The following is an 18,313-nucleotide window of genomic DNA, read 5'->3' as shown; positions in this document are numbered from 1 at the left end:
GACACAAGTTGCGGGAAAGAGACAATTTTTTTTTTTTTTTTTTGCACAAAGTTGTCACTAAATGATATATTGCTCAAACATGCCATGGGAATATGTGAAATTACACCCCAAAATACATTCTGTTGCTTCTCCTGAGTATGGGGATACCACATGTGTGGGACTTTTTGGGACCCCGAAAATCAAGCACCGCCTTCAGGCTTTCTAAGGGCGTAAATTTTTGATTTCACTCTTCACTGCCTATCACAGTTTCGGAGGCCATGGAATGCCCAGGTGGCAAAACCCCCCCCAAATGACCCCATTTTGGAAAGTAGACACCCCAAGCTTTTTGCTGAGCGGTATAGTGAGTATTTTGCAGAACTCACTTTTTGTCACAAAATTTTGAAAATTATAAAAAGAAAAAAAAAAAAAATTTTCTTGACTTTCTTCATTTTCAAAAACAAATGAGAGCTGCAAAATACTCCCCATGCCTCTCAGCAAATAGCTTGGGGTGTCTACTTTCCAAAATGGGGTAATTTGGGGGGGGGGGGTTGTGCCACCTGGGCATTCCATGGCCTCCGAAACTGTGATAGGCAGTGAAGAGTGAAATCAAAAATTTACACCCTTGGAAATCCTGAAGGCGGTGATTGGTTTTCGGGGCCCCGTACGCGGCTAGGCTCCTAAAAAGTCCCACACATGTGGTATCCCCATACTCAGGAGAAGCAGCTAAATGTATTTTGGGGTGCAATTCCACATATGCCCATGGCCTGTGTGAGCAATATATCATTTAGTGACAACTTTTTGTAATTTTTTTTTTTTCGTCATTATTCAATCACTTGGGAGAAAAAAAATGAATATTCAATGGGCTCAACATGCCTCTCAGCAATTTCCTTGGGGTGTCTACTTTCCAAAATGGGGTCATTTGTGGGGGTTTTGTACTGCCCTGCCATTTTAGCACCTCAAGAAACGACATAGGCAGTCATAAATTAAAGGCTGTGTAAATTCCAGAAAATGTACCCTAGTTTGTAGGCGCTATAACTTTTGTGCAAACCAATAAATATACACTTATTGACATTTTTTTTTACCAAAGACATATGGCTGAATACATTTTGGCCTAAATGTATGACTAAGATTGAGTTTATTGGATTTTTTTTAGAACAAAAAGTAGAAAATATCACTTTTTTTCAAAATTTTCGGTCTTTTTCCGTGTATAGCGCAAAAAATAAAAACGGCAGAGGTGATCAAATACCATCAAAAGAAAGCTCTATTTGTGGGAACAAAAGGACGCAAATTTCGTTTGGGTACAGCATTGCATGACCGCGCAATTAGCAGTTAAAGCGACGCAGTGCCAAATTGTAAAAAGTGCTCTGGTCAGGAAGGAGGTAAATCCTTCTGGGGCTGAAGTGGTTAATGTTTCTCATTTAGAGTGATTATTTATACATCTGTTCACATGAAATAGCAGTATGTGTAGGCTATAACTATGGTGTGGCAATATGTAATTATGCTGGGTACACCCGGGAAGTTTTTTTTTTGTTCAATCCAGTGGGCTGAACGAAAAAAAACATACAGATCGCAGTGATCAGTACTTGCAGCTTTTGTCTGTGAGCACTGATTGGAAACTGGTTTTCCAGCATGCTCATTCAACAGAAGCCGCACATAAGAATGGCTTCTGTCAGACAAGGAGCTATATACAGGGGCCCAGAGTTGGCTAGTAACTGCCAAATCGACTGTTTTTAGCTCGTGTGTACCTAACTTTAGAAGTTTATAAAACAACATAGGGAAATTTTCAGATTTCCAAATTTGTCAGGGAAACTGTCTGTGTGAAAATTGCAGATGATCAAAAAACAGCAGTTATTTAATGCTTTAACAAAAAGTCTCAAAATAATAGTGTGGAGTCACTTTGGGTGTACTTTGGGTGGGGGGGCCCATGGAACCCAGCTTACCTTAGAGAGGTCAGGAAACTCCTTGTTCAGCTTCAAAGGTCCAAGAAGCCACACTTCTTCCAGCCGGGTCTATGGGGTTAATGCTGGTCACTAATGCTACCCCACCCTCTTTACTGTGTGTATTATGCATGTTCCAAGCATTAAGACCAGAGATAAAGTAAGAAAGTGGAAGTTTCCTCAAGTGTCCTTCCCACTGACAAAGTTGGCTGCATGCCTGGTTTTTGTTTATAAAATTTGTTGAAAAAATTGAATGTACCTATGCCTCATGTTATTGGATGTAAAGTTTACCCCACCCCGTGTCTCTATACCAACAAGGAGGGAGGATTGTCTCCAGGGATATATACTTGTGTCTGTTCTTCAATAAAATTCTTATGCTTTTATCCACCCTACACTGAGTTATGGCTAGTGACTGGGTGGGCTAAGGGATCTTGAATTGTGCTGGTACAGGGTCCGTCACATTGGTGGCAGCGGTAGGATAGTGCTTTCTTGCTGTGAACACGTCCAAACCACCACTGGGATCCAAGATCAGGATAGCAGACTTTGGTCGCCCCAGCGGAGATATGGACCTGGCATCAGAGTTTGCGGGGCTGCTGCAGATTGCCCTTTCAGTATACCCCAGGACTGTGTCTGCGGATAAATACCTGAAGCTCAGGCAGCGGATTTGGGTGGAGCTCTGGACTGGAACCCTTCAGGTTGCTGGTATGCACCAGGGCAAGTGCTTTCCAACCCCAGGGCAATGGGGCCAGTGACCAACGGGATTTGCGAATGCCATTCCTGGGAGAGCGACCCCAGGAGCAATGGGTGTCTGAGTTGGACAGGCTGGTCCACTAGGAGATAGAGCTGGACAATCGATTTCAGGCTCTGCAATGGCACACAGAGAAGGAATATTTAGGGAAGACAACAAAATGCTCTCCAGAGGGCTATGACTTTGGCAACCCTGGATTGCTGTAGGAGAGCCTTACAGATGGTTTTGTCTTTGGCGATGAATGGGAACTTACCCTTGAGGACCTGCGAGAATACAGAGAGACTTGGTCTTGCAGGGGTCTCAGAGCTTAAAACTGATCTAGAATATTTGGTAAGGAAAGAACAGCACCTGTAAAGGGCATACAGAAAACTGCTAGAACACGTTCAGCAGTATGCCCAAGAATCGGCAGCAAAACCTCCGGAGATTGTCATTCCCAAAGCTTAACAACAGGGCAGAGTTCTGCTAGCCTCTGCCCAGCACTGATAAAATCTTCTGGGTTCCACGGACAGGAGATGGTGAACCTCTATTCCCAGACACCAGTTCCAGAGACTGGGGATTTAATAGAGATATATGATTATTCACGCGCTATCAAGTATGTAGCAAAACAGACTAGTGGGAAAAGCTGCCTGCACCGAATCGGGTACAAACCGGACCCTGTGGGTAAATAGTGGTATAGATAGATGGTGCTGCGCTAATCCTGAGTAAAATAACTAAGAATAGTTTTTATATTCTGTGACGTGCATTATAATGTGCACCAAAAAAGAAATTAAAAATATTCAACTGTGGTGATTAATGTCATCAGCCATGCAGGACTATACACTCTCACGGCAGCAGGTCATAATAGGGAAAAACGATCATCAGTGATAACAAAATAAATGGATAAATCTCACCATATACATAAGACTAAATAACAGCAATGTGAACGTGTCAGCAATCACTAAAGTGCATATCGCAATAAAAAAGTGACTTACCCTGTGTAACAAACATACAGCACATAAAGTGACAGTGTGCAGCAGTGTCTCTATGCCAACAAGGAGGGAGGATTTTCTCCAGGGATATATAATTGTGTCTGATCTTCAATAAAAATCTTATACTTTTATTCACCCTACACTGAGTTACAGCTAGGGACTGGGTGGGCTAAGGAATCTTAGAACATGCTGTTACCTGGCAAGGGAAGCTTATACAGCAGACATACTCCTCAGGAGTATGGGGCTTCGTCACAAATAGTAATAGCATATACCAAAAGTGGGCAAGCTACAATGTCAAAGAGAAAGAGCAATTCAAGGTCAAAGCTCACCAACAAGGGAAAATTAAGACTAACAGGATAATGTGAATGTCACAAAAGGCTAACCTCTAAAATAACCAGAGACAGATCAGCACTAGAGATGAGCCAAACACCCCCCGATTCGGTTCGCAGCAGAACATGCGAACAGACCAAAAACTCATGCGAACATGCAAACCCCGTTAAAGTCTATGGGACTCAAACGTGAAAAATCAAAAGTGCTAATTTTAAAGGCTGATATGCAATTTATTGATATAAAAAGTGTTTGGGGACCCGGGTCCTGCCCCAGTGGACATGTATCAATGCAAAAAAAGTTTTAAAAATGGCTGTTTTTCAGGGAGCAGTGATTTTAATAATGCTTAAAGTGAAACAATAAAAGTGTAATTTTCCTTTAAATATCCTGCCTGGGGGTGTCTATATTATATAGTTTATTTTTTTTAAATTTATTTCAGGTACTTATATAGCGCCGTCAATTTACGCAGCGCTTTACATATACATTGTACATTCACATCAGTCCCTACCCTCAAGGAGCTTACAATCTAAGGTCCCTAACTCACATCCATACATAGTTCTGTTCTATAGTAGAACAGTCCCTGCACAAAATGACATTTCTAAAGGAAAAAAAGTAATTTAAAACTGCTTGCGGCAGTAATGTAATTTTGCCCCCTCCCCCCCAGCCCACTACCGGGTCTAATATGGATATTAAGGGGAACCCCGCACCCAAATAAGAAAAAAGACGTGGGGCCCCCAGGCCCTATATACTCTGAACAGCAGCAGTATACAGGCGGTCCCCGGGTTACAAACAAGACAGTACACAATACAGTGTAGTGCGGTGTTGCAAAACAAAATATACATCATGTCCAGAAGGCCACCAAGGAGAGGCAGCCATTCACAGGCCACTACAATAGGACAAGCAGGCTCTGTGTCTACAGTCCCCAGTGCTGGTCATGGACATGGTGCATCCTCTGCAGGTGGCTGTGGGGCACGCTTGTCCTTTTTTTCTGCTGATGGGACAGGGACAGAAAAATTAGGCCTTTGGTGGTGGTGGTGCCACAACACCCCTCACAGATACTCTTGTTGGGCACAGGAACAGGCCCAGCTGTGAAATATTAGATCAGAAATTATAATTACATGCCCCTGTTAAACAGGGACAGAAAAACTGGGCCTTAGGCAGTGGTGGTGGTGCCCTAAACCAAAAATATTGTTGGAAGCTAGCATCATCTAGATTGAGGAGGAATAGGATAGTCACTCAGCATAGGCAGTCTTCAAGGGATCCCAAATCCATAGAAAAATCAATCAGTTACATCAGCATCAGGTGCTTGATAGCTGCTGCTGATCCAAGACTGATTCATATTTATGAATGTGAGCCTATCAAGGGAGTCTGTGGACAGGCGCACTCCAGCAGCACTGAATGTGCGTTCAGAAAGAACACTGGATGCAGGACAGGCCAGTAGATCAATTGCATATTGAGCAAGTTCTGGCCAGTGGTCCATCCTCAAGACCCAGTAACCCAGTGGATGCTCTGTTGGAAAGGTCTCCAAGTCTACTCTTGCCCCTACATATTCCTGCACCATGTAATGCAGACGCTGGCGATGGTTGCTTGAACCGATCAGACCTTGCGCTGAGGACTGAAAAATTGTCTAAAGGCATCAGTCAGCCAGCCACCTTCTCCACTGCTCTACCTCTGACTGAACGAAGCTGTCATGGTTATGCAGTAATCTTTGTCTGTCGGCTTACCTCTCCTCCATGTGTTCACCTTTAGAGGCCAGCCACTCTCACCTGGCTACTAAAATAATCTCTCCTCAAAGCATGGCTCCACCCCAGCCCCTTATCAGGGAACTCTAAATTAACCTGTGCACTGCAAGCCTGCCTTGCTGATCAACCCTTGTGTGTTTAGCTTTCGTGTGCATCTTGCTGTGTCTTTACGTCTGATTCCAGTTACCGATCTTGGCTTGTTCTCGACTATCCCTGCCTGCTTGTGACCCTGACCTTTGACGTGTTCTATGTTTATCCTGGTCTGCTAGTCGCCCCGACCTTTGACTTATTCCCTTACTATCTCTGTCCTCCTATAGCCTACTGTGGGTGTGAGCTGGGAGAGCCTGGGGGTCACGACCTGCAGCCAGTTGTAGCCCAGTCCATCCTCACCACTAGAGGCTCTGGTGAACAGCTGCTGGCTCTTAGACTCTGTGCCCTGGGGAATCTTATGCTCTAGCCCCTGTGGGATCCATGTTGGTGTTCCAGCAGACCTATCTTCCTCAACCACCTAGACTCCCATCTGCAGCAGTCAGCCACTAAACCCAAGTTTAGTGGCCTGTGAGTGTCTGCCTCTCCTTGGTGGCCTTCCGGACATGATGGGGATTTTGTTTTGCAACACCACACTATACACTGTATTGTGTACTGTGTACACCACCAGAAAAGTAGTAGCAACTGCACTATGGGTGCACGGTATTGTGTATACCACTAGAAGTCTAATAGCAACTATGGGTGCACTGTGCATATTGTGTACTGTGTACACCACCAGAAAAGTAATATCAACTGCACTAGGGGTGCACGGTACTGTGTACACCGCCTGAAGTATATTAGAAACAGTACACCAGGAACGGCCTGCAGTGAGATATAGCTAAACTGTATGAAGTGGATATATATATATATATATATATATAAGACTATCTGTGTATATATATATATATATATATATATATATATATATATATATATATTAAATACACTGCAGCTAACTGAATCACCTGCCTCCCTGAAGTATATTAGAAACAGTACACCAGGAATGGACTGCAGTCAGATCTAGCTAAACTGGATACAGTGGATATACATATATATATATATATATATATACACAAGACTATCTGTATATATATATATATATATATATATATATATATATATATATATATATATATATATATATATATATTAAATACACTGCAGCTAACTGAATAATCCGCCTGCCTGCTCAATCTAAATGAGACTCTCTCTCCGTCCACGCCAACAACACACTACTCGAGGCCGACGTGCAGGCGGCCTTATATAGTGGGGGGCGTGGACTTAGTCCACCTGAGCCATGATTGGCGAAAGGCACCTTGCTGAGGGTGCTGTGATTGGCCAAAGCATGCAGGTCATGGTGCATGCTCTGGCCAATCATCACACAGCAATGCACTGCACTCCCGCAGTGCATTATGGACCATTAAGCGCCGCTCAAATTTGGCGCGAACGGCCCATAATGTTCATTTTCGAGGAACGGACGAACAGCCAATGTTCGAGTGTCCCTCCTAGATTGTAAGCTCTAACAAGCAGGGCCCTCTGATTCCTCCTGTATTGAATTGTATTGTACTTGTACTGTCCTCCCTAATGTTGTAAAGCGCTGCATAAACTGTTGGCGCTATATAAATCCTGTATAATAATAATAATAATCAAGCAGCATAGCAAAATAAGAAACAGCTCAGACTTTATTGTAAATAGTAGGTGGCATTTGTATTTTTATTATGTTGACAAGATATTTTATTTGGGTGTACACTTTGAAATATACAGACAGAGGTGCATGTCCTAGTTCTGATAGTATAGTCCTCTGAGGCAGGCTGTAGACAGACACAAATCTCACTAAAAGGGATAGGTAGTAACAGGTAGTAACTGCCAGTGTCGCAAAGGTCGCACCTGCGACCAGGCCCTGTTGTTCCACCACCGCGGGGGGCCCATGGCGGCCGTGTGGCTACCTAATCCATTTCTCTGGGTTTGACCAGTTGTCTCAGTCTAAGTCCTGTGCAGAAGATGGAGGAATTCAAAGAACTGAAAGAAGGACCAAGTGACAGCATTGCAGAGGAGGGGACATTGCTGCCATAGTGTGTGCATGACAGAGTTCAAGGGGGGTGGGGAGCATGGTGTTCCTATGCCATTTTTTGATTGGAAGTGAGGTGTCCCCATGCCATTTATTGATTGAAAGTGTGGTGTCTCCATGCCATTTATTGATTGGAAGTGTGGTGCCTCCATTCCATTTATTGATTGGAAGTGTGGTGTCTCCATGTAATTTGCTGATTGGGGATTATGGTATCTCCATGTAATTTATTGATTGGTGTCCCTGTGTCATTTATTGATTAGGATCATGCTGTCCCCATGTAATTTATTGATTAGGATCATAGTGCTCCTCCATGTCATTTATTGATTGGGATTGTGTTGTCCCCATGTCATTTATTGATTGGGGTCATGGTGTCCCCATGTAATTGACTGGGGTTGTGGTGTATGTCAGTGGCAGAACTACCAGGGTTGCAAATGTCACACTTGCGACTGAGGGAAGGGCCCCAGGATCAAAGGAAAGTGCCCTGGGACTGATGGAAAGGGACCAGTGTAAAGGGCACCAGGATTTATGGAAAGGACCCCTGGACAGGTTTAAGGGAGCCCTTGATGGTTTCTTGCATTGGGGCCCTGAAGGTTCTAGTTACGTCTCTGGGTAGTAAGATATGTGCCCATCCTCTCTCACACTGTTGGAATGCCAGAACCCACCACAGTGTTCTTGGCAACACTGAATTAAGAGTTTCCTTTGATCCACTGAAAAGGAATCATCACTTGTTTGCACATGTTGGAAAACATTTGTGTCCGCTAACAAATGTTTCTGATGCTCAAATGTACATAACACCCTTTAGTAAACATCTGCATTTCATAGTTATCCAACTATGACAGCACATGAATGTGGCCATAAAAAATGTGTTGTAAAAGTTCTAGTCCATTCTTTTCACAGAAAAGGGAATAATTATTGCTCACTTGCACAGGGATTTTGAAACATCCTGGGAAATCTCTGTGAACAAAAATGAGTGCTTATAATGCTCAGAAGTGCTCAATATCTACTTAACGTCTACATGACCCAACAGTTGTTCTTCAAGTGCAGCTAAAATCAGCTATACAGCTGGAAACTATCAGGTTATGTATTTATTTAGGGGCACATATGATTTTCTTCTGGAGTTGTTGCCTGGGAAATGTCCCATTCTTGAAATGCTGACTGGGAGAGATCCTATTTTGGAGCTTCTGATTGGTAGATACTCCATTCTGGTGCTGCTGATTTGGAAATATTCTATTCTGGAGCAGCTAACTGGAAGAGATCCCATTCTGGAGATGCTGACTAAGAGAGATCCAGTCTGGTATGGCTGACTGGGAAAAGTTACATTCTGGTGCTGCTGACTGAGAAAGATTCCACTCTTGATTTGCTGATTACAAGAGATCCTATTCTGCAGTTGCTGACTGAAAGACATATACCATTTTGAAGCTGTTGACTGGGAAAGATCACATTCTAGGAAAGGTCTGATTTTGGAGAGGTAGTATGGTGAAGAGTATACTTTGATAATTGTCTCACCTAGTTAGCTGGCCGTGTAACACGTAAATAATATGAGTTCCTGATAAATAGAGTGAACCATCCACCCAATGTACATTTATCTTTTATCAAAACCACACCTAGCACCCTAATTATTACTCTTGCCCTACTGTAAGAAACAAGCCTGAAGAAAATCTTTCTAAGTCTATGTCAAGACGAACCAGCCTTGACCTGTAGTGAGTAAATATGGAGACATTTCCAATGCTATTGCTGAGCTCTTTTTCTGAAAATACTCTAGCCGTTGTGCTTACCCAATGGCTTTAAAACTTTAAAAAGACTGTTAGGGGGAAGGGGGAAAACCAAACTTATGCAGGTATAAAGTACAGGCATTAGAGGTGTACATACCTGCAGCAGGCTCTCAAACATATCTGTCATGGACAAATCTCAGGCCATTCTGACTTCCTGATAGTGCTGAAGCTTGCCTATCCTTTACTGCCTCCTGCTCATTCCATAGTTCTGGACCAGTAGGGGTACGGAGGCAGGAATGGAGCTTAGTGGCAAGCTTCAACACTCCCTAATGTGGCAGAACAGCCCAGGCTTCAGCTGTGACAGGAAAAATTGGAATACCGCTACAGGTAGAAATGCTAACCTCACTCTGATTTTCCTGATTTGCAAGCATTTTCCAAATCAATCAGCCAGGTAACTATCATTTTCAGAAGGTCAGTAATGGCATCCTCAACATATCTCTAGATACATGCTTCCTTTATAAAAAGAGAATATAATAAAAAGAAAAAACTGAACACCACATACGTACTGATCCAAGTCAGTCTTGCTTGTGTCACCTTCAGAATCAGAGGATGATGCTCCTAAGCAAAAGAAAAAAAAGAATTGTGTTACATTTATTACAAGCATATATATGCACCCATTCTCACTTGAGATTAGGAGCAGAGTGCAAGTATCTAGTGGAAGACTCAGACGAATGTATGTGCACAGCCGTGGGTGGGAAGCTCTTATATAAAGCAATGAGAAGCTGACAGTGCCAGCAGTCATTCGCATGTAATTGGACATGCAACAATTACCTGCAGATAATTGCCCCCAGGACGCAAACAGTTTGGGGCAAACGGCTACAGCCAAAAATTCTATGCAAAGCAATGAGAGGCTGACAGTGCCCATAGATATTTGCTTATAGTTTATTAGTTGGTAAGGTTGAATAAAGGCACTATTGCATCTAGTTCAACCTGTGTAGGTGTATGTGTGTCAATGTCGATAATCATCTCCCATATCCCTGTATGTTGTGTTCACTAAGATGCACGTCCAAGAGTCTTTTAAAACTATCAATACTTCCCGCTGACACCACCAATTGTGGAAGAGGGTTCCCCGACACTAAATAGTTTTCTACCTACGTTTGGATCAGCATTGAGATATTTTCATATTGCTATCATATCTCCTCTCAAGAGTCTCTTCTTCAGGGAGAATAAGTTTAGAGCTTGTAGTTGTTCCTCGTAATTGAAGTCCTCCAGTCCCCTTATTAATTTTGTTGCCCTTCTCTGAACTAATTCCAGTTCCAGCACTTCCTTCCTGAGGATTAGTGACCAGAACTGGATGGAATACTCCAGATATGGCCGAACCAGAGCTTTAGAAATTTGCAGGTTATAGTTTTATCTCTGGAGTAAATTCCCTTTTTTGCATGCTAATAGTCTGCTGGCTTTGCTTGCTGAAGCTTGACATTGCATGCTATTGCTCAGTCTGTCTTCTACTAGGACCCCAGATCTTTCTCCATCCTGGAATCCCTCAGAGGCTCTCTCCCTAGCAAGTAATTTGCGTTTATAATTTTAGCCCCCCAGTGCATTACATTTTTCAACATTAAACCTCATTTAAAACAGTAAACCTCATATAGTTGCCCACCCAATTATTATATTCAGGTTTTCTTGTAAAGTTTCTATATCCTGGTGTGAAGTTATTGCCCTACTTATTTTTGTTTCAGCAGCAAAAACTGAGATTGAGCTGTTTATACCAACCTCTATATCATGTATGAATGTATGACAGAATTGGTCCTAGGACAGAGCCTAGGGGTACCCCACTTACCACTCCAGACCATTCTGAGTACATGTTATTTATCACCACCCTTTGGACACGCCCCTGTAACCAGTTTTCTATCCATGAGCAAACCCTATGGTCCATGCCTACCGACCTCAGTTGGTAGATTAAGCGTTTGTGGGGAACTGTATTGAATGCTTTTGCAAAATCCAGATACACCACATCCACAGGCCTTCCTTTATCCATATGGCAGCTCAGTTCCTCATAGAATGTTAACAGATTGGTTTGGCAAGAATGACCCTTCATAAACCCATGCTAATTACTACTAATGATACTGTTTTCATCAGAAAATTCTTAGATATAGTCCCTGATCATCCACTCCAATAGTTTACATACTGTCGATGTTAGACTGACAGGCCTGTTGTTTCCAGGAACATATCTCTGCCCTTTTTTTGAATATTGGTACCACGTGGGCTTTTCTCCAATCAGCTGGCACCATTTCTGTCAGTATGCTGTCCATAAAGATTAGGAATAATGGTCTGGATATAACCTGACTGAGTTCTTTGAGGACTCTCCAGTGTAAGCCATCCGGTCCTGCTGATTTATTTGTGTTAAGCATTTCTAGTCTTTTCTGGACACTGTTAGCCACAAGGTTAGATCCTGTGACACGTTACTAACAATACAGTTGTGGTTGTTGTACCCCTCCTTTTTTTCTGTGTAAAAACTGTGTAGAAAGCATTTAGTACAGTTGCCTTCATCCTTGTCATTTGTAACCAATTTCCCTTCATCGTCATTTATGTGGCCAATATACTCTGACCTCACTTTTTTATTGTTAATATTCTTTAAAAATTTGATGGGATTTTTTTTACTCTCCTCATAGTCTTTTTTTAGCTGCCCTGATTGCGCTCTTACACGTCTTATTGCATTCCTTGTAGTGTTGGAATGCTGACAATGACCCCTTTATATTTTGTAAAAGCTATTTTTTATCTTTAATATGACTTTTTACATTATTGTTTAGCCACCCAGGTTTAACCTTCACTCTTCTATATTTATTGCCCATTGGAACGCACTGGGTGATACTCCCATTTTTCCTCATTGTTCAATGTTTCTAGGATTTGGTTCCATTTAATGTCTTGTACTATTGAGCGCAGTTTAGTTGGCTCATTTTAAATTTAGTGTTCTTGTACTACCCTCGTGCCTCCTTTTCCTATGATTTATGCTGAATGTAATCATCCAGTGATCACTAGTTGTCCCATATTTCCACATCTGTGATCAGATCTGAGTCATTTGTAATTAATAAATCTAGCAATGCATTTCTAGACGGGGAATCCACCAATTGGGACATGAAGTTGTCATGTAAGACATTTAAGAAATTATGGGCCTTTAATGAGTGAGCTGTCCATGCTGCCCAGTCAATATCTGGATAGTTTAAGTCTCCCGTTATGATGAAATTGCCCTGCCTCGCTTGCCATTTCTAACTGTGAGAGGAAGTCCAAATCCTCCTCCTCTGTAACATACCCTCCCCACTATTAATTTCCCACTTGCTTCTTCCCTTTGAAGTTCCACCCACATGGATTCCACCTCCCCCTTGCCCCATTTAGGATGTCATTTCTCTCTTCCACCAGTATATCATTCTTGATATATATAGTCACCCCCCTCTTCTATCCTCCCTGTCCCTCTGATACAGGGAATACACCTGGATAGTTTCCAGCCAGTTGTGTGAGCAGTCAAATAAAGTTTCTGATATTCCCACAAAGTCCAACTTCCCCTAGTGTAATTTTCTCTATTTTGTTAGCTAGGCTCCTGGCATTTGTTTATGCCTCTCAGCTTTGTACAGGCACATATTATTTTCACCTTAGGTTTTCTAAAGCTGAGATTTTGATTTGTTAACTCCCAGGGTTGTTAACTCCCAGGGTTTAGGTATTATGGTAATATTTTCACTAACGCCTCCATTAGTACCCTCTGACCTTCACTGACTGCTGGCTATCGCTTCCTCTGAATCCTTCCCCCCACCACCTAGTTTAAAGGCCCCTCCAACTTCTTGGCCATCCTTTCTCCCAACAGAGACATGCAAACAGAGGCCGATTATCCACAAGTAATCCCTGCATGCCTCAATACATGCGAACATCTACAGGCACTGTCAGTCTTTCATTGATTTGTATAGAGCTTCCCGTCTGCAGCTGTTTGCATACACCCCATTGAGTCTCCCGCAGGAATTTGCTGCCTGCCCCTAATAACAAGCATGAATGGGGCCATTAATTTCCAACCTGCCAATATTTACATAAAATGCCATCATATATGAACTATTCAGACTTTTCACATCTCACCAGTGCATAACACTACACCTAAACTCTGGTCTAAAAGAGGAATAATTAGATAAAGGTGAGGGCTTAGCTTCTGGCTTTTTACAAAAAGTCAATATATGTATATCAATAATAAAGCTGCACATTTTGGGAAAGAAGGAGAGCATATAAAACAGATCAAGAGGATTATGAAGATATCACTATATTTACATGCCTGGGAATAAAAAGGTTTACTTTTAATTCCCCAGGCTAAAAATGTATGGATACTTCCAGTAATCCTATGCCCATTATGCTTTTCATAGTAGGAAAATTTTCCTGACCCGGTCACTAACTGCTCATATTGAACTACTCTGTAAAAGAAGTGGGAAGTGTCCTTAAAATTTCACTATAAGCAGATCTGCTGGCATCTAACACTTCTGGGTGTGTCGAATACCTAGTACCCCGCCACATGCTGTGGTTCCACCCGCTGGCCCCTACATCACCACAGGACAGGATTATAAATGATATAGAGTTTGATATTGAAAGTACAATTTCTGTGTTTGCAGATGATACCAAGCTATGTAGCAGGAAAACATCCCCATAGGCACCTGATCACAAAAAGGATATCAGAAAACTGAAGAGAGTGCAGAAAAGGGCAAGCAAACTGATAAGAGGTAAGGAAGACCTTGGCTACAAGAAAAGATTAGCTTACCTGAATTTATTCTTTTGAGAAGGGGAGATGAAGGGGAATATGATCACGATGTATAAATACATAAGTAGTCCATATAGTGAACTTGGTGTAGAGTTATTCACTTTAAGGTCATTACAAAATTTATGTCTGGACAGTGAGAGCTGTGAAAATATGGAATAGACTCCCTAAAAAACTAGTCTGGCCAGCTCAATAGATTGTTTTAAAAAAAGAGCTGGGTGCATTTCTAAATGCACAAAATATAACCAGTTATTAAAGGGGGGTTCCGGCCGCTATATATATTTTTTTTTTTAAGTCAGCAGCTACAAACACTATAGCTGCTGACTTTTAATAAGGACACTTACCTGTCCAGCGAGCCCGCGATGTCTGCCCCCCGAGGCCGATCCGTCCATCGGATCGGCCACCAGCGCTTCCATCTTAACGAAGGGAAACAGGCAGTGGAGCTTTGCGGCTTCACTGCCCGTTCCCTACTGCACATGGGCTTTGTGAATGGCCCCGTTGCTTCCTGGGACACACACAGTTCCCAGAAGGCAACAGGGCCGCTCACCGAAGAGGAGGAAGCGCCGCGTAGTAGGAAGAGGCAGATTAGGAAGACTGCCTAGCAACAAGGGTTTCAGGTAAGTTAATAATTTTTTTTTTTCAAATTTTTTTTTTTTATTTTTTTACAATTTTTGATGCTATTTTTTATTTTAAGGTGGCCCTCCACTTTAACTTTTATAGGCAATAACACCAGAGACTGTTGATCCAAGGAAAATCTGATTGTCTTCTGAGAAGTCAGGATTTTTTAAAAATTTTCCCCTTCTGCAGCAAATTGAACCATGCTTTATTGGGTTTTTTCTGCCTTCCTCTGGATCAACAGTGGGTATAGTATTCCATATATAAAGGTTTTCAAGCTTTTTATTGTATTTATTCTATTTTTTTTCTATTGGTTGAACTGGTACCTTTTTTCAACCTGACTAACTATGCAACTATGTAAAACTCTTCAGTCTTCATTGACTGAAGACTTCCAGGTCAGTGATATGTTAGGTATGAAGATGATATCCCAGAGCCTTCACCCTAAAATATCTTAAAAGATTAAAAAGATTAACACATCTCAAATGCTACTGGTTCTGTAGCCACTTGTTATCTCTCCCACATTATTAACCACTTGCACTATTACTGCTACAGGGCGGCCGCGCTGCGCAGAATGACATATATATGGTTCTGTACTTCCAGGTATCGGGCGCAAGTGCGCGCCGCTGGCAAAAATATGTAGACAGAATACACAAAATATGTAGCAGAATACACATGGGCCTAAATTGATGAAGATATTTGATTTTTTTACATTTTTTATTGGATGTGTTTTAAAAATATATATTTTTTTTAATTGTCAGTCGTTTTTTGTTTAGAGTGCAAAAAATAAAAAACGCAGAGGTGATCAAATACCACCAAAAGAAAGCTCTATTTTTTTGGAAAAGGGACATACATTTTATTTGGGTACAGCGTTGCACAACCACGCAATTGTCACTTAAAATAACGCAGTGCTGTATCTCAAAAAATGGCCTGGTCAGGAAGGGGGGTAAATCTTTCGGAGCTGAAGTGATTAAGGCATTTCAACTTGTAGGCACAATGAAGAGCACCATGCATTATGCAGAGAGGGCGTATTTATACAATACACATTGGGTCATTGTGAAACTATTGTATGGAAAGTGAAACCTGAGATTAGATAGAGAGATGCGTCACTGGCTTGCCTGGTCAACCTTGCCTGCTATTTGTGTTCATCTGAATCATGTTTCCCAATTGTCTATATTTAATCTGTTTTGGAAAATGAGCATGGAATTGTGTAGTGTCATGTCTAATACAACAGCAAAGATGCTAAAGCTTCTACAAAGGGAATGATTCATGTTTACGTAAATTACCTTCTACATAAATCTCTGCAGAGGTTGAATCTGTTCCATAAATATTTGATGCAAAGCAAGAGTATCGTCCAGTGTCCTCTTCAAAGGCCTCAGTGATAACTAAAGTATTCAGATCTCCAATTTTCTGTATTTGGATATATGGAGAGTTTTCAAGTTCTTTTCCTTCACAGTACCACCTGCAAAAGTGCAACAAGTAATGCAGTATTTTCTGGCTTCCTGAAAGCAACAATAAACAACCATCATGAAAGTACAAAGGGAGAAAAGCAATGGGACAGTGCAATCAAAACTCTTTGGGCTGAAAATGACAAGAGAGAGAAGATACTCATTGACTCAGCCCTCAAGATTCCTCCTATAATTCAATGCTAGTTTTAGGTAGACTTAAAAAAAATTGATATATGGGTTATTGAAGTTGAACCAAAGACTAATTACTTCCATGAAAGCTAATTGCTACTACTACTACTACTACTACTATCTAATTGCTAGTAGTTTGCACACCTATAGTCCAGTTAATGAAACTCGTTTGGAGTTGTGGTTTACAGTTCTTTCGATTGATAAAAGACACTCAAACATTTTGCTATTTATAAAAAGCATCAGCTAATATAAACCATGCTGTGCAAAAAAGAGCTTTCTGAAGACATGCGATCAAGAATAGTTGATCTACAAAAGGCTTTATGAAATTAGAATTATTTGTGTGTTATTAGCTTAAGCAAATTGTGTTAGTCTATTGTCGTGACTTAGATGAGGATCAGACCACAGTTTACGGCAAATTACTTCAAAACACAGTTAATTCCAATGGGTTCACATACTTTTTCTTGGCACTATATGTATTGTTCTGTTATAACTAAGAGAACATCTTCAATGTCTACCTGTGAACTCTGTTCTTGTTGTGTGGTCGGTGTATGTTTCTGTTAATGGCTCTCATGCAGTATAGCTGGTTTATACTTCTAATAAAGGGGAATAGCACAGTTTCTGATTATAAACCTTAGCCTGCCTCAGGAGACAAATTCTGGGGAAAACCTACAGCATGTTGCCTTTTCATTTAAGTAGCCAAAGCAGGAAATCCCACTGTCAGCCAATCTGAAATATCCACTGTTAGAAATGAATATTTATGAATGTTTGGGTCTCTGAGAACAATGGACATGGATACATTTATATAATTTATTAATCTTCTATTTATGGAAAAGATGAAGTTATATAGGGTTTTTATACTTGTAAAAGTTTATGCTGGTATAGGCTTCGTATGCATTACTTGGGAGAACTTCATCTCCCATATGGATATAATTTAGAGTAAGTCGACCATTCACCTTCAACCTCACAAGGTTACAGTCTTTTCCAAAGACACAAAGTTTCAGTATGTTAAGAATATAAGCTGTTTCTTTACATTACTATATTTCTTGATTAGGATATTATTAAGAACATTATATATACTGATATGTAGTAGGATTTTATATGTTTAAAGGAGATGTGTATATTATAAGTTAAATGATTTTTATTTTAACTATTCTCACATAGTTCATAGCCCCACCCTTAGGAATGTTGGAGGGAGTGAATTTCAAAGTTCCCGGTCTTTTCTGTGGGACTATAAGGATTACGAACCTTTTTAAGCCAGCCTTTATGGAAAAAGGTGGGGGTTAATTGTAAGAGTACAGACAGGCTGTGGGGGGAAGACTCAGATGCTTTCCAGCTCTCAACAAGGACACATTCACACACACACATCTCAAGACACTGAAGCTACTTTTACACACAGACATATCTGATTTAAACTTCATTTCAAGAATAAGAAACTTATTGATTCTATTTTTATATTCTACATTTTGACATTGTTTTTGTAACATTTTGGTATTTTATTATTAAATCAATTTTGGAGTTTTTACACAAGAACTTAACAGATTTTTCTTGGAACTTTTCTCATCAATATGAATTATTGAAATATAGTCATTAATACAGTAATAACTCGAATTTTACATCCACTTGAAAATATATGATGTTACCAGAATTGATTATGCAGAACCCTTACAGATAATCACACTACATGCCTAGTTTAAAAAACAATTTAGTTTAAAAACCACAGTTGATATACAGTGTGTGCGAGATTTACTAACACTGGTGCTCACAGAAGATGGTGCA

At 41.0% G+C, this 18,313-nt stretch overlaps 1 protein-coding gene across 4 annotated transcripts in view; it reads right to left on the bottom strand.

Annotated features, from left to right (window-relative positions):
- MYPN (myopalladin) overlaps positions 1-18,313 on the bottom strand; it is a 290,321-nt gene that overhangs the window by 95,661 nt on the left and 176,347 nt on the right. For 3 of the 4 annotated variants that reach the window (XM_073596444.1, XM_073596445.1, XM_073596446.1), the window contains 2 exons: positions 16,187-16,362; positions 10,075-10,126 (listed from right to left, as the gene is read on the bottom strand). In XM_073596444.1, coding sequence (XP_073452545.1) covers positions 10,075-10,126; positions 16,187-16,362 — 228 coding nt within the window. Of the gene's footprint in view, positions 1-10,070; positions 10,127-16,186; positions 16,363-18,313 lie in introns of those variants that run through there. The other variant, XM_073596447.1, reaches the window with a different exon arrangement.

This window comes from Aquarana catesbeiana, linkage group LG08 (genome assembly GCF_042186555.1).
Source record: "Aquarana catesbeiana isolate 2022-GZ linkage group LG08, ASM4218655v1, whole genome shotgun sequence".
Taxonomy (NCBI): domain Eukaryota; kingdom Metazoa; phylum Chordata; class Amphibia; order Anura; family Ranidae; genus Aquarana; species Aquarana catesbeiana.
Note: the sequence above shows the minus strand (reverse complement) of the source record. Positions and strands in the feature narration are given on the sequence as shown.